This window comes from Propithecus coquereli, unplaced genomic scaffold, assembly GCF_000956105.1.
Source record: "Propithecus coquereli isolate 6110/MARCELLA unplaced genomic scaffold, Pcoq_1.0 Scaffold45, whole genome shotgun sequence".
In the NCBI taxonomy this organism is placed as follows: domain Eukaryota; kingdom Metazoa; phylum Chordata; class Mammalia; order Primates; family Indriidae; genus Propithecus; species Propithecus coquereli.
Genome location: NW_012150285.1, coordinates 9,489,785 through 9,503,017, shown reverse-complemented (window position 1 = coordinate 9,503,017; position 13,233 = coordinate 9,489,785). Strand labels below are relative to the sequence as shown.

At 39.0% G+C, this 13,233-nt stretch overlaps 1 protein-coding gene across 1 annotated transcript in view; it reads left to right on the top strand.

Moving 5' to 3' along the window:
• The window catches only part of MYO3A (myosin IIIA), a 242,790-nt gene that overhangs the window by 102,664 nt on the left and 126,893 nt on the right, over nucleotides 1-13,233 (top strand). Inside the window, exons 9-11 of the mRNA XM_012654857.1 lie at nucleotides 3,602-3,804; nucleotides 10,191-10,289; nucleotides 10,377-10,491. Of these exons, the coding sequence (XP_012510311.1) occupies nucleotides 3,602-3,804; nucleotides 10,191-10,289; nucleotides 10,377-10,491 (417 nt within the window). The remainder of the gene's footprint in view (nucleotides 1-3,601; nucleotides 3,805-10,190; nucleotides 10,290-10,376; nucleotides 10,492-13,233) is intronic.

Genomic DNA, 13,233 nt, shown 5'->3' with positions numbered 1-13,233 from the left:
CCATAGGTTTCAGTATGTTGTGTTTCCATTTTCGTTTGTCTCAAAATATTTTTATATTTTCCTTTTATTTTCTTCTTTGACCCCCTGGTTGCTCAGGAGCATGTTGTTTAATTTCCACTATTTGCAAATTTTCCAAGATTCCTCCTGTTATTGATTTCTAGCTTCTTACCATTGCAGTCTGAAATAACACTAGATATGATTTCAGTCTTCTTAAATTTGTTAAGACTTGTTTTGTGGCCTAACACATGGTCTATCCTGGAGAATATTCCATGTGCACTAGAGAAAAATGGATATTCAATGGCTGATGGATGGAAAATTCTGTATATGTCTGTTAGGTCCATTTGGTTACAAGTGCAATTCAAGTTCAGCATTTCCTTATTGATTTTTTGTGTGGATAATCTATCTATTGCAAGTAAGGTATTGAAGTACCCTACTATTGTTGTATTGCTATCTATTTCTCCCTTCATGGCCATTAACATTTGCTTTAGGTATTTAGGTGCTCCAATGTTGGACTCATGTATATTTATAATGGTTCTGTCCTCTTGATGAATCGACCCCTTTATCATTAAATAATGAACTTCTTTGTCTCTTGCAATAGTTTTTTTTTTCTTTTTTATTTCAGCATATTATGGGGGTACAAATGTTTAGGTTACGTATATTGCCCTTGCCCCACCCGAGTCAGAGCTTCAAGCGTGTCCATCCCCCAGATGGTGCACATTGCACTCATTATGTATGTATATACCCATCCCTTCCTCACCACTCCCATCTGCCCAACACCCGATGGATGTTATTCTTATATGTCTTGCAATAGTTTTTGACTTAAAGTTTATTTTATCAGCTGTAAGTATAGCCCACCTTTCTCTCTTTTTGTTATCATTTACATAGGAATATCTTCTTCCATCCATTAACTTACAGCCTATGTATGTCATCAACGTTTAAGTGGGTCTCTTGTAAGCAGCATATAGTTGGATATTGTTTTTTTATCCATTCAACCACTCTATGTCTTTTGATTGGAGAAATTAGTCCATTTACATTCAGGTAGTAAGAACTTACTATTGCCATTTTGTTATTTATTTTCAGATTGTTTCATAGATCCTTTGTCCTCTCTTTCTCTCTTGCCTACATTTGTAATTTGGTAATTTTCTGTACTGCTAAGCTTTGGTTCCTTTTTCTTTATCATTTGTATGTATATCTGCCAGAGTTTTTTGTTTTGTGGTTATTAGGAGGCTTACACAAAACATCTTATAGCTATAATCTACTATTTTAACTTGATAACAACTTCTGTTACATACAGAAACTCTAGACTTTTACCCTTCCCACAATTTATGTTTTTGATGTCACAATGTACATCTTTTATATTGTGTATTCCTTAGCAACTTATTGTATATTTAGTTATTTTTGGGCATTTTGACTTTTAACCTTCACACTAGTGGTATGTATGTTTTACACACCAGCATTAAAGTATTGGAATATTTGACTATGAATTTACATCTAGCAGTGAGTTTTATACTTTCATATGTAGTAATAATAGTAATTACCATCCTTTTGTTTCTGCTTGAGGAGCTCCTGTCAGCATTTCTTCTGAGGCAGGTATAGTGAATGAATTCCCTCAGTTTTTGCTTCATTGTGAAAGACTTTATTTCCCCTTCATTTCTGAAGGACAGCTTTGCTGTCAGAGCAGGGTGTTGCCTGCTCTTCTTTGTGCTGCCATCCTGGGTATCTGTGCTCCCGGGATGCTGCGACTTGGCTGCTCTGCAGTGCTCCTTTAGTTATTTTGGTCAAAATGTAGTTGTTTACTTGTTGTTTTGGGGTTTTTGTGGAGGGAGCGCTAGGAACTTCTAGTCAGCTATCTTGTTGATGTCATTTCTAATTCATTTTCACAATGATGAGTAGGAAGAATTCCATGTTTCTGTTAAAAATTGACTAATTTGAATATTTTCTATCAGTTGTGTTGTGTGAAATAGAGACGTGCTTTGCTCAGTGGATTAATATAATCTCTACTCACCAGACCCGTGACCTCTCAGGCCTGGAAGAGCCAGTAGAGACCAAGAAGGTGGTGCTACCCTGAGGGACCCATCTCAGCTCCTTCCTCACCCCCTCACCCGCCACTAGCCCCCTCCCCTCCTACTTCTAGGATAAGTAGCACTCTGAAAGGTTTAATGACAGTGAAATAAGACGTGATATGGGCAGGTGAGGGGACAGTGAAGCACAGCATACTATCCTGCATAGAAGAGCTAGACACCTGGATTAATTTACTCAGGGGCCTTTCTGTTCTGTTGTGATTCGTGGGCTGATAGAGGTTCTCATCAATAATGGATTAAGTGTGTGAATGTTGGTTTGCAGATACCAGCAAACTTGTTAATCTAATCTCATTGTCTTGTTTTAGATCTAAAAATGTGATTGAATGTTAATTGGGGTCGATATATATATTCAGATTCCTCCCATTATCAGGTCTTATCTTGTTTTTTACTTATGTCCTCAATAAAGATTTACCAGATGCAAAATTGAGGTGTTTGATGAATAGAATTTACCTTTGGAATATGCAGTCACTGCTACTTAATGTGGGTAGATCAAGATGTTATCTCACCGGATTTCATGAGTGTACAGCCAGCCCAAAACAACATTTTATAAGAGCCAAGCTTGTCCCCAAAATCACTAATCTCTTCTGTCACCCTTTATTTCCTCTTTTATAAGATACACAATGTCCTTATATAGCCTTAAAACCAGACTGCGATTGTCCCCTGTCGCCCACTCAAATTCTAATGTAGCCTGTGTTCCAGAAATAGCTACTACTTCTCTCTCTCAACTTGCAAATTTCTATACCTTTAGCACAGCTGCTCTCGGGGAGGTATTAAGGTATTACATTGACAGTAATCTACTTGAGCTAATTCCTGCCAAGTTGTGATAACTGATACCACCCTAAACCCCTAACAGTGGGTAGGAAGGCCTTTCTAAAAGTGGTCGGCTGTTATCTCAAATAAATTTCCACTCAGAATTTTAACGAAAGTGGTAAAGAAGAAAAGTGGAACAATTCTTGTTTGAGGGGCAGAGAGTAAGAGAGAGACAGACACATAGGCCTGCTGGCCGAGACCTGGGCCAAGACCTGCTGGCCAAGACCCACACACACTCCTAAGCTGTTCTCAACTTTCACCATGATTCCCTTTCCCCAGCCTCTGAATTTGTGAATCATCTTTAGTCTCTTAGTTTCAGAGTTAACAGCGTCTGTGGAAGCAAGGGAAGGGGTTCGGGCTTTGGTGAAGATTTGGATGGGGGCCCAGGCAGGCAGAGGAAGAAGGACAAAATGACAGGTGTGCCTCAGTCTGCGTAGACTGCTTACAAATTGTATTTGTAAATTAGGCACTGAACGGAACTATATTTGAATAGAAAAATATAGAATATGTCTTTGCCACCTTTAAAGAGAACGAGTGAGTGAATGCACACAGGAAGGGGAAAATAGACCAGGTTGTAACATCTGGCAGTATACCCAGAACATGCTCTTGTTCGTTTATGTCTACATAAAGTGCTTACTGAAAAAGAGACATGTTATTATATATAAAATTAATTTTTTAACTTTTTTTATATCTTGACATTTTCTCTCTAGGCTAATAACAGAACCCTGCAAGAGAAGATTTTACAAGTGAACAATTTGGTAGAAGCGTTTGGCAATGCCTGCACTATTATAAATGACAACTCCAGCCGATTTGGAAAATACTTAGAAATGAAATTTACCTCTTCTGGAGCTGTGGTGGGAGCACAGATTTCTGAATATCTTCTGGAAAAATCTCGAGTTATCCACCAAGCTATGTAAGTTCCTGTCAAATATCTCTTACTTGGGGGAAAACATAAGCAAAGATAACATTTCTGGTTTAATAGTAAAATGTCTTTCTCATACAACAAAATTTTATTGATCACCTGCTATGTGCAAGGCATTTACCATTAGAAACAAAGAGATCTCTCAACACTGCCTTACTCTCATGTATGTTACATCCAGCAGAGGAATTAATAAATAACCTAAAATTTATGCTACCAGGTAGAAAACCTAAGCCTATCATAAAGATACTAACAAAGTAAATTCAAGCAAGCTCTGAAGTAGGAAAGAATATGTTTCTCTATGCAAAATTAATGTGAAGTTTAGATAATTAGATTAACTAAGTCTTTTTTTTTTCTTTCTTTCTTTCTTTTTAAATGCTAGTGTATATAGATAGACCTTTGTACTAATTCTATTCTTCCCATGTTTATACACAAGGGACAAAATAAACCCCGTAAGTTTAAGCCATTAGTAGTAGTAGTAGTGTTGATTGTTGTGAAGATGAGAAATAACATCTAGCACAGTACTTGGGATTTCAAAGATGTTCAATAAACAGCAGCTACTATTTACTGATGTGTGTTTTGAGCACTCAGAACTTAGTGGACGTGCATGTCAGCACCTTCGTCACCTGTACCTAGAAGAATCTCAGGGTCTTACCTGACTCTCAAAACTATTCGTTCTGCTCTCATAATTGTGTGAGCCTCTCCTTCAGGCCTGTGGGGAGAACTACTTGAGAGTAACTTGTTGATATGTTGCACAACGTCAAGGCACATCATTCACAGTGTGTTCCGTGGAGTTATGCGCAGGGACACCATTCACATAGAATGTCATGTGACTCGTACCCTCTGGAGTTACATAGTGAGACCCTGGCTTTGAAACCATACTAATAATCTCGTTAATGCTTATTGAAATATCACAGGATGTATTCTAAGAAATAACATAATTGGGATTATGTTTAAGGCATGTTATGCATTAATTAAGGTTTTTTTCTCCAGCTGGCCTAAAGATCTGTTCGAGTTTTACAACACTGTTTATTGGAGAAAAGCTCTCCAAGTTCTAAATTCACAGTCACGCTGGAATACAACTCAATTATAATTTGAATACAGCTACTTGATAATTGATAGTGAAACCAGTTTTCCATTTTTGTATCTGTCTTTTTCTTTTACTTAATTGGAATTGCATTTTTAAATTCTAGAGAAGCTTTTTGTGACCTATAAAAGTGGAAATATCAGGCATGTGGTAGAAGAATTCTTAGTAGGTACATTATTTAATTATATGTTTGTTATAAATGCACTGTATCAATCAGGGCAGTGAAAGGAAAGAGCAAGTTGGAAGGGTTAACTAAGAAAATTATTTACAGACGTCAAAGGGGCATTGAAGAAACAAGAATGAATGGGGAGACGCCCACGGACTAAGGAGGGTGGGGAACCACAGCTCTGCTGGAAGAGGGAAGGGCAGGGGGAAGGGCAAGGGGAAGGGCAGGGGGAAGGGCAGGGGGAAGGGCAGGGGGAAGGAGAGGGCTCCAGAGCTGGTTTGACCTGCAGCCACGGAGCAGGGCTGCCTGTTGGGAGCTGTGGCCTTACAGGGACGCAGCCAGTGAGGGAGAGAGCAAGGGGATGAATACCCAACCTCTCTCCTCCCTTTGCCGGTCTCCTGCCTGTGCTTCCTATTGGCCAAACCCAAACGGATGCCAGAGAGCACAGGAGCCCAGGAACTGCTGTCTATAGAGCCCGGCCTTTGGGGTCACAGAGCAAAGCAAAGCAGAGTGGGGAATGGACCTTCGAGGCAGAGAATAACCAGAGCAGACAAGTATTTTTTTAATGAACTGCTCCTTTCTTTTAAGAGAATTAGTTCTTTACTTCTCTTTTCGCCTCTGCCCATGTCATTCCACCTCAATCTCTGACCACATTTATTTTTAAATGACTTTCCTAATGATGGTACTATCTTATAACTTGACTTAAATCCTTTCCTAAAAAAAATGATAATTTTAAGAAAGAAAAATTAATAAGAGGTTACTTAATTTTAAGAAGAAAATGAGCATAGTGTAGGCAGTGCTAGATAATTCTTGTAAATATAAATTATAGCTATTTCCCCCACAGTTTTCTCCTGTTCCTACAGTTCAGTTCGGCAAGCATCGGTTGCATTGCTCTCACGTGCCTAGCACTTTGCTGGGCTCAATAGGAGACTTAAACACGTGGCAGGCGTGGTGCTCTCCACTGTGGGGGAAGGAACAATACAGGATGCAGCAGTTACTCTGTGTCAGGCACTGTGCTAAGCACCTTGAAGCCACTACCTCTTTCAATTCTGGCAGTCACATGTAATTAGTCAGCGTGTTATTGTCTCTTTTATACATGAGGAAAGAGACTAAGAGAATTTTAATAAGTTGCCTAACGTCAAAAAGCTAGTAGGTGACTGAGTTGAGTTTGAACTCTTATCTCTCTGACTCCAAAGCCCACCATCCATCCATCCATCCATCCATCCATCCATCCATCTGATATTTACTGAGCACCTGCTGTGCACTGGGCACAGGAGCTATAAAGCTGAGGAGACAGGATTCCTGTGGTAACGCAGCTCACAGTCTGGAGAGCCCCGTGTGCCTTAGTACAAAGCTTGCCGGTCACTCATCGGTTCTAGTCTCTCGGGAAAGTAGGAAGTGAGTTCATCTGCAAAGAGTGAGCAGGTAGGTGGCAAGAGAGGGAGACTGAGAAGACTGGATATCCAGGACAGAGTCTAAGAGGAGGGAGCTGTAATTAAAAATGAAAAACTAAAAGCACTATTTTATGAATACCCCATGGGGCCTTAAGAATGCAAAGCTTCATTATTCGGTTTCCAGTGGAGACTTATGGTTGGCCACTTTGTTGAAGATGCAAAGGTTTCATAGGTGAATTAAGCCACACGCTTGTGAGGACTTTGCCACAGTTTTGAGGGTGTCAGAGGCCTTGGCTGCGAAGGTGACACCAGGATCCAAGGCAAATGAACAGCGTGAGATAGCCACGCGGGCCTGCCCACGAGTGTCTGAGTGGAACTTACTCTGGGGAGTACTAGAGGATCGGTAAGTAGGAGTGGGGCCAGAGTCAGAGAAATACTATTTGGTAACTTGCTGAGACCCCACGTCTGTCCCCAGGCAGTCCAGGCCTGGAACCACTGGTCATGTTGGCAAGTGCGGGTGCCGTGGTGCTCTGTCTTCTTACTCACAGCTTTGATGTAGGTAGGATCAGGGCATGAGATGGGTAATCTTTGGAGATACCTTCTTTTCCTGTCTCGTTAACTCTCTGTTTGTCCACTGAAGGTCAGTATATTTCCCATAGTATCTCCAGGTCTTGTCAAATTACAATTCCCAGTAAATGTAAACTAATAATTACAGAGAAATCCACTAATTTTGTGTGTCTACATTTCTGAGTCACTTCACTAATTGTACATTGCATCATTTAAGTGTTAAAGATGTGACAGCTGGAGCAATCAGGGTGATTTCATTAGAACAAAGCAAACCAAATTATAAGCTGTGCCAGTCGTAGAGAAGTCTTCATTATTTTCTGGTGAGAAAAGACAAGAACTAAACGAAATGTTTAGTTTTGTTCTAACCTCGCTCCTGTGTGATGTTGGTGTTTGTTGCAGTATTACTGGTGATTGCAACAGGGAAGAGATGGGGGCGTGGGACGTGGGACTCTGATCCGTTCTGAAGAAAGGTTGTGCCAGTCCTTATGTCCCGTCTGTGGATCACCTTTCTTTGCTCCATGACTGGGTTCTCCTGATTCTTCTCCCACCTCTCTGAATTTTTCTTCATTGACTTAGATTTATCCATGCAGTCCCCAAATGTGTACTTACCAAAGATTTTTTCCTTGAAGCTCCTTTCTTTTCTCTCTGTACGCTCTCATTTTGCAGTTTCTTCTGACATCGTGGCCTCAACAGATAGCACTCTGTGGCTGATACCCAAAGATAGACCTCTCACGCTCTCTTGAGTTCACATTTTCCATTTCCAACTTCCTAAATGTCCTACTGCCGTCTCCAATTCAACCGAATACATGTTCCAAATCTATTTCTTTTCCCATAGTCCCTTTCCTTTGGAATGGAACTATTCTCTCCTGGTTATGTAAAACCTCTGTGTCTCTCTTCACTTTTCACATCTAAATATTTGTGAAGATGTGTTGAGTTCATCCCTATAGTCATATTATTATCACTTCTCTACTTTCTCTTCCTCTGATGCTATTTTACCTCAAGCCCTTATTTGAAAGATTTGGATTTCCTGGGCATTTGACCTCTCTTCCAAGGCCTGGCGATATCATTCCTTCCCAGATTCACGGGAGAGTCTCCACTCAGAATGCACACTAATCAATCGCACTGTTACTCCTCTTTTCCTTTTGAAACACTAACAAGGAAGAACAGAGATCTGCATTCTTCGCTTTATCAAGTTCTACACTTTCATATTAAGTATCTCTATTAACTTTCAATAAAGACCAAAAGGAGTATCTTGAATAGTCACTAGTGTGGCACAAATATCAAACCTTTAACCATGTTATTTAAAATCTACGTGAATTGTGTGCTGGATGGAGCCCATAATGAGCTTCTGGAAAAGTTATTCTTCTACTGGTTTTTGTCAAAGCCTTGAACAAAGACTAGAGATTATAAAATAAAGACACAGATGTTACTCCTAACATCTTTTACTGCATTATTGGAAAAACAAATACATATGGATATGTTTGAGTTACCATAGATCCTGAGGAAAACGTCTGTGTACTGAAAGAAGAAATAATTTCTAAAGAGAGCAGAGGTAAAATTGCCATCTCCACTGAGACTATACTGCATAATATATAGGAGGAGAAGGCATGGGAAAGTTTTTAAATTCTTACTTACCTATTAAGTAAAATAATTTGTGTAGAAATATGCATATCGTAAAGTGGGCTTTTTTTCTATTGCATATACGTCATGTGGAAAAGCTTATTTGTTCAAGTAAAAAAAACAGCTTAATAATAATAATTCCTTTTCTGCAAATATTTCATTGGCCCCCTAAGTTTGCTGATAAAAGTTGTGGAGCGGGTGAGGGGAGACCAGCTGCCCCTGGAGTTTCCACCTGGAGGATGATTGGGGGGACCCTGGGCACAGCTTGGGCCACTGCTGAGTGTGGCAGGAAGGGCATAGCCACAGCGACAGCTCCATGTCTCCTGACCCAAGCCCTGGGGCCACCTCCAGAGCTGTGTGTTGGGGTGAGAGTTTTATACTAATTGAAAGAGAAGTATTAATAATAATAGAAAGGAATGGCGATGGCAAGGCCTTCGGGTTTGAGATGTTACAATTCATTTAACCCCTGCAAGAGGAACCCTCCCCTGCCCCAACTGCAGCCTGGGAGCCTGGTGATAATTTAGGACCACCCTAAAAAAGAGGGGGATCCAGTGGGAATGCCGTCAGGAAATGCAAACCCCAGGGTCTCCCAAAGGGCCACTAGAGTCATCGAGAGTGGAAGGAGGCAAGGCAGGGCCAAAGAAGGGGCAGTGGAGACAGGGAAACTGCAAGCAGGGGCATCGTCCTCCGCTATTTCGGAATGGAGCTGGAAAGTGTGGTCTGCTCCCAGAGCTCACCAGAGCAAAAGGAAGACATGAGGGAGGCAGGAGAGGCCGATCCCGAGGCTCCGCCAATTATGCTGTGGAATGTCCTGAGTGGGAGACTGGCCTGCTGTGATCCATGTTCCTTCCGTGGCATTATTCCAGCGACTGGGAAACACTGTTTATACTACTTAGAATATTAGAATCCTGGAATTCGAGGCTTACAAGATAAGAGATTCCTCATATAAGTGAGAAAACTGAGCCTCAGAAGGTTAATGAGAAAGGTGGTTAAAGACATGGGCTTTGGCATCCAGTAGACCTGGTTTGAATGCAGCATAGTCATCAACTCTGTGACTTTGGGGAGATTGGCAGCTCTGAGCCTCAGTTTCCTTGTATGTAAAATGGGAAAAGCATGCCTACCTCAGGGAGTCATGGTGGGCTCATGAGATAACGTAGCACTTATCACCGTCTGGTCTGGTATGCTATATATTAATTATTGTTTCTTTTTCTGTCTGCTGCGCTGGCATGTAAACTCTAAGAACTTAGGGATTTTTGACTGTTTTGCTGATGCTATCTCCCCAGTGCCTGGAACAATGCCTGGAACTCAGTCATAAATATATATCGAATGATTCATATAAAGTGATTATTATGGTGTCTGGAATTTAATGACAGTGGTTGCTGAAAATAATGACAACAACAGCAACCACAGAAAGCCAAACTGCGGCACTCAGTAAACCCTCATCAGCACTCACAGTTGTTGATTTAATAAACTTATTGCTGAGTAATTTTAGCCATCAATATGTATTCTTACTAACCTCCTTATGGAAAATGTCTTCTTTTTTCAGTGGAGAAAAAAATTTTCATATTTTTTACTACATTTATGCTGGTTTAGCTGAAAAGAAGAAACTAGCCCATTACAAATTGCCTGAAAACAAGCCTCCCAGGTAATGCACCAGTTTGTACTTTCATAAATAATACTTCCACTTTCCACTTAATTTTAGATTTTTACCCTTTCTTTCATATTTTTTCAGGTACCTACAAAATGACCACCTCAGAACAGTACAGGACATGATGAATAATAGTTTCTATAAGTCCCAGTATGAATTAATTGAGCAATGTTTCAAAATCATAGGTTTTACGATGGAGGTAAGTAGGAAAGACATTTGAACCTCTTTAGGAAGTATCTTTTTATCATTGCTAAGGGTACGAGTTAGCATGTATTGAGTGATTAATATAAGCCAGACTAAGTGCTTTACATGGATTTAAACAACCTTATAAAATAGCTAGAAATATAATATTTACTTCATAGATGAAGAAATAGTGGCCCTGAGATATAAATGAATTTGTTTTTGTTCTTAGTATTTGATTTTACTTATACTTACATCTCCCACATATATAAAAAAATTTTACAAAAATTCATACATGTACATGTTATTTTTAGTGCAGTCTTTTTTATAATTTTATTAATTGATATACCATACAGTCCACCCATTTAAAGTGTACATTTCAGTGATTTTTTTTATATTCATAGAGTTGTGTATCTGTCACCATAATCATTTTTAGAATATTTTCATGTTCTAAATTTTTCTCTTCAAAAAGAAACATGGTAGCAATTAGCGGTTACTTCCTGTTCCGAGTTCAGCCCTACTTTCTATCACTATAAATCTACTTATTCTGGACATTTCACATACATGGGGTCATATAATAAATATGTGGTCCTTTGTGACTGGCTTCTCTCACTCAGCCTAATGTTTTCAAGGTTCATCCATGTTGTAACATGTATCAGAACTGCATTTTTTTATCCTTGAATAATATTCCATTTAATGGATAGACCTCATGTTATTTTTCCATGCATTGGTCGATGGACATTTGGGTTGTTTCCACTTTTCAGCTATTATGAATAATGCTTCTATGAACACTAATGTACACGTTTTTGTGCAGACATAAGTTTTCATTCCTCTTTGGTATACACCTAGTAATGGAATTGCTGGATCAGAGGGTAACTCCTGTGTTTAACCTTTTCAGGAATTGCCAGACTGTTTCCCAAAGTGGCTGCATCATTTTACATTCTCACTAGCCTGTATGAAGGTTCCAGTCTCTCCCCATCTTCACCAATATTTACTGTTATCTGTCTTTTTGATTATAGGCATTCTAGTGGATATGAAGTTGTATCTCCTGATGGTTTTGCTTTGAATTTCCCTAATGACTTATGATGCTAAACTTCTTTTCATGTACTTATTGGTCATTTGTATATCTTCTTTGGAGAAATGCCTACTCAGATATTTTGCCTATTTTTTAATTGGGTTATTTGTCTTTTTATTGTTGAGTTATAAGAATACTTCATATTCTAGGTACTAGCCCCAATCAGATATATGATTTGCAAAAATTGTCTCCCCTTTGTTGTCTTTTTACTTTCTTGAAAAGTGAAAAGTCTTTTGAAGCACAAAAGTTTTTAAATTTTATGATGTTCAATTTATCCATTTTTTCTTTTGTTGCTTATGATTTTAGTGTCACATAAGAAACCATTGCCTAATCCAGAGTCACAAATGCCTAAGCTTTCTTCTAAGAGTTGTACAGTTTTAGCTCTTAAATTTATGTCATTATTCCATTTTAAGTTAATTTTTGTGTATAGTGTGAGGTAGGGGTCCAGCTTCGTTCTTTTGCTTGTGGGTATCCAGTGTACCAGTACCATTTGTTAAAAAGAATTTTCTTTCCCCACTGAATGTTCTTGGCATCATGGTCAAAAGTCAGTTGACTACAAATGTATAGGTTTATTTCTGGACTCTCAGTTCTGTTGCATTGATTTATATGTCTATCCTTAAGCCAGTACCACACTTGATTACTGTGGTAAAAGCTTTGTAGTAAGTTTTGAAATTGCAAAGTGTGAGTCCTCCAACTTTGTTCTTCTTTTTAAAGATTGTCAATTTCTAGTGCAGATTTTTTAAAAGCTTCTTTTTTGCTCAGCTTTCTCTTCCCCATCTCACTCCCTTTCATCCACATCTGTTCTCTTTCTCTCCCCTCAGCAAATGGATGTTAACAACCCAGTATATATAGCCCAATATTCCATATTTATCTCCCCGCTCCTAGCGTCCTGCTGGTAGACACCCCCCTACACACACACACCCACCCACCCACACACACACACACACACACACACACACACAGTTGCAAATATGTACATTGCATATATCTGGAGAGGCGGTCATTGTTTTATTAATATGGAATTATATTATATACACTTCTTTACATCTGATTTTTCCTACTCAGCAATATCTATAAAAATCCCTTCAAATCACCTAGAATGTCACTGAATCACTTCTTTGAAAGGTAATATAGTGTCCTATGGTATGTACTACCATAGTTTATTCAGCCATTCAGCTATGACTGGGCATACAACTATTAATGTTTCCAGATCTTTTCTTTCTATGGGATAGGTTCCTGGTAATGCTACTGCTGGGTTCAAAGGTATATGTATTTTAATTTTGAATAGAAATTGCAACATTGCCTTCCAATAATTCTGTAACATTTCACATTCCACCAACAATGCATGTGAATACTCTTTCCCCACTCATTCCTGCCAGCAATATGTTGTAGCTTTTTAAACGTTTGCTAGTCTGATGGGTGAAAGTCACATCTCATTTCAAGTTTGCACATCCTTGACTAATAGTATATTTGAACATCTTTCCATTTGTTTGCCAGCTGCTTAGGTTTATATTTATGAATTGTATATTTATATATGTTGCCCTTTTTATTGAATTATTTCTATGCCTTATGCCAATTTGGGAGTGCTCATTGAATGTTGTAGACATTATATTTCTCTATCATTTGTGTTATAAATGTTTCCAGTTATATGACTTGTCTGTGACTTCCTTTTGTTATATTGTTTAC